General features: G+C 34.7%; 1 protein-coding gene across 7 annotated transcripts in view; it reads right to left on the bottom strand.

Annotated features, from left to right (window-relative positions):
• Fam135a (family with sequence similarity 135 member A) overlaps positions 1-13,173 on the bottom strand; it is a 74,159-nt gene that overhangs the window by 26,771 nt on the left and 34,215 nt on the right. For 4 of the 7 annotated variants that reach the window (XM_041655782.1, XM_041655786.1, XM_041655783.1 and 1 more), the window contains 5 exons: positions 11,796-11,969; positions 9,899-10,025; positions 9,059-9,212; positions 6,014-6,091; positions 2,921-2,970 (listed from right to left, as the gene is read on the bottom strand). In XM_041655782.1, coding sequence (XP_041511716.1) covers positions 2,921-2,970; positions 6,014-6,091; positions 9,059-9,212; positions 9,899-10,025; positions 11,796-11,969 — 583 coding nt within the window. Of the gene's footprint in view, positions 1-2,920; positions 2,971-6,013; positions 6,092-9,058; positions 9,213-9,898; positions 10,026-11,795; positions 11,970-13,173 lie in introns of those variants that run through there. The other 3 variants (XM_041655785.1, XM_041655787.1, XM_041655788.1) reach the window with 2 other exon arrangements.

Below are 13,173 nucleotides of genomic sequence, written 5' to 3'. Positions count from 1 at the left end.
ATCTATGTTGGTGACTTTCTTTCTTTCTTTCTTTCGTTCTTTCTTTCTTTCTTCTTCCTCTCCCTCTTCCTCTCCCCCTCCCTCCCTCCCTCCCTCTCTCTCTCTCTCTCTCTCTCTCTCTTTCTTTCTTTCTTTGAGTCAGGTATCTTTGTAGCTTTGGAGCCTGTCTTGGAACTAGCTCTTGTAGACCAGGCTGGTGTTGAACTCACAGAGATCTGCCTGCCTCGCCTCCTGAGTGCTGGAATTAAAGGTGTGTGTCACCACCATCCATCTTATACTGGTGACTTTTAAAGAAAATGGTCATTTGAATTATAAAAAAAAAGCCTGTGACAGCATAGAAAATTGCATCTTTGCATATCCTGCATATTTACAATTATTAAAGAGACCCTTCACAAAAAGAATCTAGTTTTCATTGAAACATAGAGAAATACACTTCAAACCAAATGTGTACTTCCATTTGATTCATGCCTTTGATTTCTCTCATTAACACAGCTGGTGAACAGTGAATATACAGTGAGCTTAAAATAATCAAGACAGTTTCCTGATCAAAAAAGAAAAATGTATCCAATTTAACTGTAAGAATGAACAAGAAAAGTGGCTTAAAACACAAGCTGACCTGCTGTAGTAAAAGAGAATCATTTTAAAGGACTGCTATGCAGGAGAGCCAGCAAGAGTACAGAAACGAGGGGCAACAAGTATGATGACACTTGTAAAAGACTGGCACAAGGGAGCCTCTGCATACTAACCAAAAATGTTAACAGATAAAAAAGTAGTGTCACAAAACTATACAAGTGTTTTAAAAACCTGTCCAGAAACTCATTAAATAAAAATCACAGAAGAAAGTGTATTTGCAGCTAATTGTTCTTTACATGCAAAACAATAAATTTTTCAAAGGATATGTTAGCTTTATATTAAGGTTAGATGCCTTTGCCCATCTAATCTGTGGTTCTACCATGATTGCCCAATTTGCCTTTGCAGTTTTAAAAAAAAATAAGCAATTGAATTTTCTTGGATAAAATATTTAGAATAGAAAATAAAATTAACATAGTAAAAATGACAATCTTACCAAAAGCAATCTATAGATTCAACACAATGCCCATCAAAATCCCAGCAAAATGCTTCAAAGAACCCGAAAGAATGGTATTCAACTTCATATGGAAAAGCAAAAAACCCAGGATAGCCAAAACAATTCTGTACAGTAAAAGAACTTCTGGAGGCATCACAATCCCTGACTTCAAATTCTACTACAGAGCTACAGTACTGAATATTACCTGGCATTGGCATAAGAACAGACAGGAGGACCAATGGAACCTAATAGAAGACCCAGATATCAATCCACACACCTATAAACACTTGATTTTTGATAAAGAAGCAAAAAAAAAATCAAATGGAAAAAAGAAAGCATATTTAACAAGTGGTGCTGGAATAACTGGGTATCAACATGTAGAAGAATAAAAATAGATCCATACCTATCACCATGCACAAAACTCAAATCCAAATGGATCAAAGACCTCAACATAAAGCCAGACACACTGAACCTTATAGAAGAGAAAGTGGGAAGTTCACTTGAATGCATTGGCACAGGGAACCACTTCCTAAATATAACCCCAGCAGCACAGACACTGAGAGAAACAATTAATAAATGGGACCTCCTGAAACTGAAAAGCTTCTGTAAAGCAAAGGACACGGTCAACAAGACAAAATGACAGCCTACAGAATGGGAAAATATCTTCACTAACTCCTCATCAGACAGAGGTCTGGGATCTCCAAAATATACAAAGAACTCAAAAAATTGGTCATCAAAAGAAAAAATAATCCAATAAAAAAATGGAGTACAGACCTAAACAGAGAACTCTCAACAGAGGAATCCAAAGTGGCCGAAAGACACTTAAGGAAATGTTCAACATCCTTAGTCATCAGAGAAATGCAAATCAAAACAACTCTGAGATTCCATCTTATACCTGTAAGAATGGCCAAGATCAAAAACACTGATGACAAGCCGGGTGATGGTGGCGCACGCCTTTAATCCCAGCACTCGGGAGGCAGAGGCAGGCGGATCTCTGTGAGTTCGAGACCAGCCTGGTCTACAGAGCTAGTTCCAGGACAGGGTCCAAAGCCACAGGGAAACCCTGTCTCGAAAAACCAAAAAAAAAAAAAAAAAAAAAAACCAAAAAAAAACACTGATGACAACTTATGCTGGAGAGGTTGTGGGAAAAAGGCTGAGAATGCAAATGGTACAGCCCCTTTGGATGTCAGTGTGGCAATTTCTCAGAAAATTAGGAAACAACCTTCCTCAAGACCCAGTAATACCACTTTTGGATATTTATCCAATGAATACTCAATCGTGCCACAAGGGCATGTGTTCAACTATGTTCATAGCCAGAATATGGAAACAACTTAAATGCCCCTTGACAAAAGAATGGACAAGGAAAATGTGGGTACATTTACACAATGGAGTAGTACACAGCAGAAAAAAATAATGACAGCTTGAATTTTGCAGGAAAATGGATGGAGCTAGAAAACATTATTTTGAGTGAGGTAACCCAGACACAGGAAAGACAATTATCACATGTACTCATTCATTGGCGGCTTTTAAACATAAAGCAAAGAAAACCAGTCTACAAACCACAATCCCAGAGAACCTAGACAACAATGAGGACACTAAGAGAGACTTACACCGATCTAATCTACATGGGAAGTAGAAAAAGACAAGATCTCCTGAGTAATTTGGGAGCATGGGGACCTTAGGGGGAGGGCTGAAGTGGGGAGGGGAGAGGCAGGGAGGGGAACAGAGAAAAATGTAGAGCTCAATAAATATCAATAAAAAAGAGAAGAAAGTCAATGAAGTTCAGATTTATTTATCAAAAAAAAAGAAAAGAAAAATCACTCAAATAATGAGAATTAAAAAAATTTCAAGTACCTTAACTTCTTCACACAGTTCAGTAAGACGAGCTTCTACATCCATTTCCTCTGAAAGGGGTAAAAACTAATTAGAGGGAAGATTTCAGTGTTAGATCTGAAACTACCTTTAATATTACATGAAGGACAAAATCTTTTGCAATAAAAAGTTAATCCCTGATTTAACAAGATATTATGTATTGTTAAAAGTCATTTTTTGTTATATAATTCTGATTTACGTAGGTATGCTCTAGCATCTAGTAAGAAATTTATAATTAAAATGATAAGATCAACAGAAAAACACTAAAACAAATAACATAAAGATTAGTTATTTTTAAAGGAAGAGAATTAATTACATCAAGGTCTCAAATATAAATTTTAAACTAGGAAAATGAGTATAACTAAAATGAGCTCATTAAAAAAGTTATTCTCATACAAATGCAAGGATGCATCCTATGACTGACATGTTGCAACTGATTTCATAAAATAATTCACTGTCAGAAACATCAGTATCTTCTAATGTTAAGTTAAAATAAAAACCCGACAGCAAATGCTGCATAAATTCCATATACTAATTCTAATTTCACATTGTTCATCATCTTTTCCTACGATGTAAGAAAATCATTAAAATTGGATTTAGGTTATACATCCCATTTCAGAAAATAAACTTTAAAATTCTGTTACATTTTTCTAAGGTTTGTATCTAAGAGTCCAAATGCCTATTACAGCTAGTGAGCTACTTCATGAAAACATTCTTTGTGTGTAAGACAAAGGTCAGAGCTGGATGTTTTCCTGATTTGCCTGCCACATTATTCTGTGAGACAGATTCTCCCACTGAACCAGAACTCACTGTTTTAGCTAGTCTGGCTAGCCAGCAAACCCCAGAAATTCTTCAGTCTCTGCACCCCACTGCTGGGGCTGCAGGTACAAGCAGCTGCACCTGGATTTGACTTCAGTGCTGGGGATCCTAACTCAGGTCCTCACGCTTGTGCAACAGGCACTTACACACTGGCTGATAGCCTCAGCCAAAAAATCTTAAAGAAGGAGTAAAAGCTAAATTTAACTGCTGGACTAATGGATAATGATTTCAAAACCACTTACAGTTTTTTTTTTTTCTTTTTTTCGAGACAGGGTTTCTCTGTGGTTTTGGAGCCTGTCCTGGAACTAGCTCTTGTAGACCAGGCTGGTCTCGAACTCACAGAGATCCGCCTGCCTCTGCCTCCCGAGTGCTGGGATTAAAGGCGTGCGCCACCACCGCCCGGCTCCACTTACAGATTTTTGTCTCACTTTACAAATAATAATTTTTCTTTTCAAAGAATACATTATAACAATTAATAGAAATATAAAAGTAATCCCACTATTTTATCAAATTATCTTGAGGACATTTGTTTCAAGATTACAATCTAGAATATATCCTTCTATGATATACATATGAGTTTTCAACAGTATAATTCTACTTTACGTTTTCTGATATTTGCATCGTTTTCTGGGGAAATCTACTTGCTAGATTAAGCACTTTCAATAAATGCTAATTGTCATTTTTTATGGAGGTACCCCCAAAATTTTCCCAATATTTTCAAAATATTGGTCTTTTTTTTTTTTTAGTGTTTTGCTGAGAGAAATAATGCAATAAACTTACTTGTAGTACATGTCTCTTTAAGAACATTATTTTTGAAAGCAATAATCAGAGCTTAGGTTACAAGGTGAAGAGGTATTCTCAGGTAAGAGTTATGTTATTAAAAAAAAGAGTTATGTTATTTACAACTAACTTTTGCAGATTTTATGGTTTTGTTGTTGTTGTGTTGAGACAGGGTTTCTCTGTTTAGCTCTAGCAGTCCTGGAACCTGCTTTGTAGATCATGCTAGCCTCAAACTCAGAGATCTGCCTGCTTGCCTCTGCCTCCTCAGTGCTGGGCGGCATATGCCACGACCATACAGCTTATGTTTTAGTTTTAAACCAAGCCTTTTCTCTAACAAATCAAAATCTACTCCCCTTTTAAGACAAGTCTTAATTATATTAAGCAACATTTTATGAATGCAGAATGTTTACAAGCTAAGCAGACAGCTGGCAGTATACTAAAACTAGAAGCAGATTTTAATCACTGTAATGAAGGCTAAAGTATGCCACAAACGGTCATAATTTCATGCTATGAGTTTTTTTAATTTTACAATCACTTCATATGAGAATGAAACACTATGCATAACATTTCAATCTTAATTTTTTCTAGTGATAAATGAATTTTAAGAATAGTTTTAGTAAAAATTAAGCACCTCAAATCTTTCTCAGCCAGTATTCATCTGAAATACTATGAAATATTAACTTCTTTGTTTCAGTTTGTTCATTCATCTAACAACTGAGAACACAATTTTATTTCATTTGAAAATTTCAACAGCTATCCACAATCTTAAAAAAGTAACCATTATTCAAGGCCAAGTAAAAACTTCCAGAAAGTTAGCAAACTAGTTACTACTGCTATGCAAGTACAAAAGTCTAAAATATAATATGGAGGCTGGTTGTGGGGGCTCATGCCTTTAATCCCAGCACTTGGGAAGTAGAGGAAGTCAGATCTCTGTGATTCGACCAAAAACTGTATATAAATAACATGAAAGTGTGCAAAGTCAGATAAATGGACCTCTTCATTTAATATAAGTAACATTTAGATAATAGATATTTAGTATTATTTTTAAAAGTCTAGAATGATGAAAACATATGCAAATTAACTAAAACCATGAAACCAATCTGGGGTGTCCCTCTTCTTTATCCTTCCAAAGCATAAAACCAGCTTCAGCTTTTTAAGCACATTTCATTAAGGACTAGGCCTATCCAAAGTTGAAATTACTTAAAGAACACTAATAGTAATTATTGTTCAATCAGCAATTTTGCTGACATAGATGGTTTTTAAAAAGTGGTCATTATAAAAACCAGAATATGTGAAAGGTCAGAGAGATCACACTATCATTTTTACTTCTAAATAAAAACTTCAACATTACAAATCAATTAAATTAACCCAACTTATGTGCAAACCAAACTGATTATGTATATGAACTCTTAAATAAAAATGCTGGGAATATACTACATTGTTTACAAAGTTTAATTAACCTATTTGTAAACATACCTACATGCGTGTCGTTCTGGGCTCTTGGCTGTGCTCTTCTGAGGAGGCGCTCATAGAGGACCTGCATGCTGGCCTTGGCTAGTTATAAGGGTTGCACACAGCACTAGTTACTACACTCCTTTTACAACAAAACTTATTTGAATTTTCCAACTTGTTAATAAGTGTTGATAGGGCAACTGGTTAATTAGCTTATTAGAATTACAAATGATGTACATTCAAGTGTAAATTATTTTTAGTATTTGAATTATGCTGCTCAATATTTCTTATTCCATTATTATTTTGATGTTTTAGTTTCATAAGTTGAGAATTTTAGTGTTGGCAAGAGTCTCAGAGACCAGCTAGCTCAGTTTCCCACTTTCCCAAGTGCAGGTGTAAGGCTCAGACTCCAGAACTGACTCTTGTTTTCTGAGCTTCCTTACAGTGGAGCTCTTTGAATCCAACCAGTGGTTAATGATACGTTCTCAAAACACAATGTACATCATTTATCTAGGAAAAAAGAAGAGGGCAACAGAGCAGAAAGGAACTCAAAGTATTATTTTAAAAGAGGGAAGAGTTTAGTTTTTTCATAGCATAGTGCTTAAGAATTTTAACTTTATGCTTATTTGAAACATTAGGAAAATACTAAATGATAGAAAAAATACATATTCTCTAATCAGGAGCTACTTCATGTTCCCTTATTAAAACTAGTGATCACAATGAGGTCTAATAAGTAGTAAATTATATAACATGGAAATATAAGAGTGTCCACAATTCAATTTTACTACAACAAAAATATTGTTGATAATCTCAGAATGTGAAACATTTTAAACAATAGTATTTTTAGATATTCCTCTACAATAAAAAGAAAATATACATAGTAAGGTTTAAGGACACATAGTATTACTAATAAATATTTATTGAAGATGAGTCCAGATTTTAAAAAAGTCCCTAGGAAACTATCATAAGCTGCTCTGATGGGCTATACTTTTTAAGTAACACAATTAAAAAAAAATACAGTGCTATTTTACCAATTAATTCATTCAATAAATATATTCTCAGTAAGTATATATAGTATACTAATAATTTTTCTTTCTTTTTTAAAATTTTCAAGACAGTGCTTCTCTGAGAAGTCCTGGCTATGCAGGAATTTGCTCTGCTGACCAGGCTGGCCTCAAACTCATAGAAATTCACCTGCCTCTGCCTTCCAAGTGCTGGGATTAAGGATGTGCACCACCATAGCTCAGCAATATACTAATAATCTTATTCTCTAAGTTTTTTTATTTCTAAATTTGAAGTGTGGGCTTACTTTAGAATTTTGTTTTCTAATATTTTAAAATAAGTAATTGGGAATAATGTTCATACTCATTTAATAACTAACTCCTAAATTTAAATAAGGGCTTTTTTTAAATGTGCAATTTTATAAACTATACCTATAAGTCTAAAGTTATACAACATAAGAAATTTGAGATTATAACATAATGAATTATTAAGCTGAAGTTAATAAAAATAGTGCTAGCACTGTCTAATCTATTTGACAAGAAAAATGTTTTCGTTTCGTTACGTCAGACATTTTGCCAACAAACATGATTCCTGGTTTTTGAGAAATACTTTTTCCTCCCTTAAAATGTGACTCGTGTATTTTCTCCTGTGAAGACTATATGTTAAATCTACGTGAACACTGTATACTGTCAAACATCCTCACACTGATCCTTTAAGGGCCCAGGCCATCTAGCAAAACCAAAAGATGCTGAGCATTGCTGTGTGAATTTCTCCTGTCCACCCTAGCAACAAGTTGGTTTGTTATCACTGTTGCTGGGAGGAGAGGGAGAGAATAGGCGTCAGGGGGGTTATTTACGATGGAGTTCTGTCCTTTCATCTGTACCTAACACTGTGCCTGGCACAGCAGCTATGTTGAAGTCCAGTGACATTACCATTGCTAGTGCAACTGTACACCTCTGGCTTTCGAGAGATCTTACCCTTAGTTTCTGACCTGTCATACACAACACTTATGTCCTTCCATCTCCTTACCTGGAGAATCCACATGGTGGGTGCTGGGAAGTGAACCTGGATTCTTAGGAGGAAAAGCCAGTGCTCTTAATCACTGAGCTGTCTCTCCAGCACACCTTGCAATGTTTTATAACCTCAAACACACAACTTAAGAAAAAAAAACAAAATTTGTCACCTAGTCTCAAATCCAAAACTATTTAAGATAATAGTTATCATTTTAGAGAATGTATTGGTATTGTTAAATACTTAAACCCTAGAGGTACAAAGAATTATAACAGGAATAGTGGCTAAATAAAATTTTAAAAATTCCTAACTTATTGAAATAATGATAAAAACATCTCACTCTGCCAAGATAATTAAATGAGATTTTTTTATAAGCTAATATTTGAAAACTGAGATTTATAAGTTGACCATGAAGCCAGGCAGTGCTGGAGCACATCTTTAATTCCAGCATTTGGGAGACAGAGGCAGGGGATCTCTGTGGACTCATGGTCAGCCTGGTCTACAGAGTGAGTTCTGGACAACTAGGGCTACACAGAGAAGCCCTGGCTTGAAAAACTAATAAACAAGTGATAAATACTGCCCATGAAACTTCTGAGAAAAACTGAAGCTTGATTTAAGTAGTTTTAAAATGTTAAAATACTCAACAATGTTGTTTCTTAGAAAGAGAGCCCTGGAATAACTTAAAGCCTCATGGACATGCACAAAAACAGTCTAAGCACTGTACCTGCTTAGGCTCTTGAAGTGTGGATTGCACTTGCCTTCCCAAGACTCTGCTTTCTAGCATACTCTTAAATTAAACTTTAAGAGAAACAGAATACTGACATGACATATTATTTTAAAAATCTACTTAAAGATTCACTTCAATCTTAGCACAAAAAAGTCATTTCTCCACATTCTAAAAAAGTGTTCAACTTCACAAAGTGATTATCAAGGGTAGAAAAGATAGACTTGAGAGAGAAAAGTGAAGCACACAGGTCAGGAAAGCTGTGCAAAGCTGCTCCCTAGCGAGAGTAGTGGAGAGAGTGACTAGGAGAGGTCTGGCCACTTTTAACATACCCAGTTCTAGTTTCTGACAAGAGGGAATCTCTTCTGTTACCGTAATGAAGTAGCTGTGCAATCCCTTGAAGGCTAGCAGCAAAGTGGCACAAAGTGTATAATGAAAGTGATAGGCATGATGTAGGAAGGGTTCTGCAATGAGGAAGCTACAACCCTGGAAAGAACACATTTGGAAGACAAAATGTTAGTAAACAAAAATCTAATGTATCACACTTGATACCCTGAAAAAAATTCAACCAACCAAGCCATTGCCAGGTAGTTATTCTAAAACATGTAAGAAATTCATCAGTATTTTGATGTTCATCTAAGTGATTTAAATATAAAGCGTAACCATAGCAATTTCAGTCATGGATTTGTATAACACACTGATGAAACTGTGACTTTTTGTTATGATGAGGTTCCTATGACAACTGTTTTGGAGACACTGCTTTCACAGTCATTACATGTATCTCTTCTTTCCTAAGAATGCCCATGATCATGCTACTCGGAGCCTACTCTCAAGTCTGCCATTCTTCTTAAAAGGCTTCTTTGGATATTCCTAGCAGTTTTGCTAAAGGAACAATGGATGACAATAACAGGTTTACAACAGTCGGTCACTGTCAATGGCTGTCAAATATCTCTTCACTAAACCTGGTAACATTTTAAAATAAGAGGCTGATGTTCAAAACACATAATTAAACTAACCAATTAGTTCTGATTCTACTTATCTTTAAGTTATTGAACTCAAATAATTCATCAAAGAAACTACATTCACTTACAGATAAAATACTAAAAAACATTTCTTTTAAAATAGGGGGAAAATAAAATATGAAACAGGTTATACACATATTCAATGCTTACATCTGGCGACAACTGTTTTGTGTAGTTAACACCAAAGACTACACTTTCCAGAGTAGGAATCGCTGAGTCTTTGTTTTGTGTTGGTGCATTTCTATTCAACCAAGTCGTCTTCACAGGGCGAGGAAAGCTGGAGGAACAGGAGGCATGCTATTACTGTCTGAACAATTATTTTCATGTAGGATATTCACAGAAGAAAAATTGCAAAAATGAAAAGGGTTTCTGCAGCATTCTAAGTTCTATAGTATTCTTAAATTATCCTTTAATAATTAAAATCCATAAAAAAGTACAATGAATATAAGGACTCTAAGGCTAGATACTTGAGGTTATTTCTTTTTTTTTCTTTATAAAAATACTGCTTCTTATTTGAATAACAGGTTGATAAAACAGAGAAACTAAAGACAGACGCAAAAATGTTTCACACATACAAATCAGTAAACATAATAGGTCATAAGAGAAATGCACAAAAGACATAAAGAGATAAGTCATAAATGCAAATTCTTTTCAAACACGTAGATTTAGGACTTATAAACATATGGAAAGATAATTAAACTAATATAAATTAAAACTGTATTGTAGTGATAAAAACGTGCAGTATTTACTATGTGCTCATAATAGATTGTGTATTCAGTACACGGGAGGGGGAGGGAAATGGGAAGTGGTTGCGGGGAGGAGGCAGAAATCCTTAATAAATAAATAAATTTAAAAAAAAATAAAAAAAAAATAACAAAACTGATGTCAAATAGAGTATGCTTTCTGAAATTAAATGATTCTAAACAAAATAAAAATGGACTACTTGGGGCTGGAGAGATGGCTCAGAGGTTAAGAGCATTGCCTGCTCTTCCAGAGGTCCTGAGTTCAATTCCCAGCAACCACATGGTGGCTCACAACTATCTGTAATGAGGTCTGGTGCCCTCTTCTGGCCTGCAGGCATACACACAGACAGAATATTGTATACATAATAAATAAATATTTAAAAAAAATGGAATACTTGAGGTTATTTCTGTCTCTTTTTGAGAAACTAGGAACTGAAGCAAGGACCTTACAAACGCCATGCAAGTGTTTAGTACTCCAGGCCCCACCAAATTCTGAGGGCAATTCTATAGCTCACCTTCTTAGTTGATAAGTCAGATTATGTGTACGTTATTTGTCACACACACACACGCACGCACACCCACATGCACTCACTGCTTAAGTGTCACCCATAACAGCTGTTACAATAAGATTTGTGTTAGAAATTGTAGCCAGTTCAGAAATCAAATCTATAGGGGTATTTTTAGATTTGAGAGTTCTACCTACTGCCTACATCACTAAAAATTTTTATTTAATGAACTACAGAGCATGATTATATGATGAAACATAATTTTTTTCTCCCCATGGAAATAGTTAGAAAAAATATTACTCAATAAATGTGTTACCTAAAATAATACATATTATCAGAAGACTTATTTTCAGTTTTTAAATTATGTGGAGCAGGTATGTACACATGAATGCAGCTACTCCCAGAGGTGACAGATTCCCCCTGGAGCTGGAGTTACAGGTTGTATGACAGTTAATAAGTAGAAATAGAGGATCTAGGAAAGAGATAAAGAACACTAAAAATACATTCACATTCTCTTACATGGAACAAGTTAACAGTACAGCACACCACAAACTAAAATAAATTAAAAATTAACCCAGGTAGAGACTAAGCAAGGTTGCATGGTTATTTCTGTATTGTATTCTCTTACTTTGTCAATTAACTAAATTATAAAAATCACTCCATTTATTCCATACTTATGTAATAATGTTATTGATACTAATGGTCCCATGCTCTTGAAAATGTACCAATAGTTATATACTTAATATTCTTTATCACTTCAGTTTGTTATTTGTTGGAGCATATTTTCAATAGATTTACCTTATTAGTGGCTGGTGTAGTGCAACCAAAGATGCATGTACTGTAACGGACACAACGGAGAGGTGGAAATAATCAAACATGACATTCACATGATGATGCAGTCCTCTAGAGAGGCTATAGTGCAGCTTCAACGTTCGACTACTTATTAGTTGTAAGGCGTTCAGATCATCTGCCCTACAAAAAATGCAGTACATTTTCAAGGAATTAGGGAGTATTAAGTAAAGGCTAATATTTTATAAATCATGTAAACCTTTTTTTAAAGGCTTAATTATTTCAGTTTACAATGAGAGTGATTTACAAGCACCAGACTGATGAGGCGACCATATAAAAACAGCCAGATTCTACTCACAGCTTTCTAACAGTGCATGACCGGGCTATGTTCTCACTAACATATCTATAAAAACAAGTTCTTTTTGATAGCTCAATAATTAATATCCATCTTAAATTTTACTTCAGGGAGAATTCTATTTCTTACAAGGTCAAATCTTACTATAATAAATTCCCCAAAGTATGTCAAATTATTTTTACTGCATGAAATTTCAAGTGTTGCTTAGAGAACCTGAACATTTATTAAATGCATAGTGAGATCTGGTCTCATAAACAAACCACTTTCTAGTCAGTAAAAGCACTTTTATTATAGTCTGTCACATTTACACACACACAAAAAAAAAACACTGAAAAAGTCATAAAAATTATATTCAGATCACCATTTAAAATCCATGTATAGCATATAACTACCTATAGCTACTGAATTACCTACTAACTTTAGCTTCTTCTACTCAAGGAATTTTTATGACTTGGTTTTAAAAAGTACAAAAAAAAAACCAGTAGTAACTATATAAAAGTATTATCATGCCATGATAATAAAGAGGACATTCAGACTTTTGACTGCTGTATATTATATTGTCAAGAAGTATTTGTTAGACTTGTTTAAATTAAGGAAAAGCTCTCAGAAATATCATCCTCGTTTTAAATGAATGTATGATTGTATGTCTAGGTGTGTAGGGAAGTCCAGGGTAACTGGCGTCTCAGGAACTCTGAGGTTTAAAATTGAGGAATTAGGAGCACCCATCACGAGTGTCGCCAGTCTTGACCATTTTGAGTATCAATGCAGACCCACCCAGAGAAGCTACAACTAATGCCAAGAAAAATTCATCCAAGACCAATAGAAAAGAAGTCAGTTAAGTGCCTATTACTATAGCAACTGTATTTTTAGAGTATAGGGAAGAAATTCATAATTTTTCTTCTTGTTTGATTTCACTATCTGGTATATAGGCATGAAAGTGTAGTCCCAAGCTTCTCAATAGACTTTATCAGAACAAATACAACCACTTTAAAAGAGGCAAGAATGGAGAAAAGATTCCAAAAATGAAAATGG

This window comes from Microtus oregoni, unplaced genomic scaffold, assembly GCF_018167655.1.
Source record: "Microtus oregoni isolate MIOR12 unplaced genomic scaffold, Mior012 000007F_ref0000211, whole genome shotgun sequence".
NCBI classification, from domain to species: Eukaryota; Metazoa; Chordata; class Mammalia; order Rodentia; family Cricetidae; genus Microtus; species Microtus oregoni.
The sequence above is the reverse complement of the archived record's forward strand: the minus strand, read 5'-3'. Positions and strand labels throughout refer to the sequence as shown.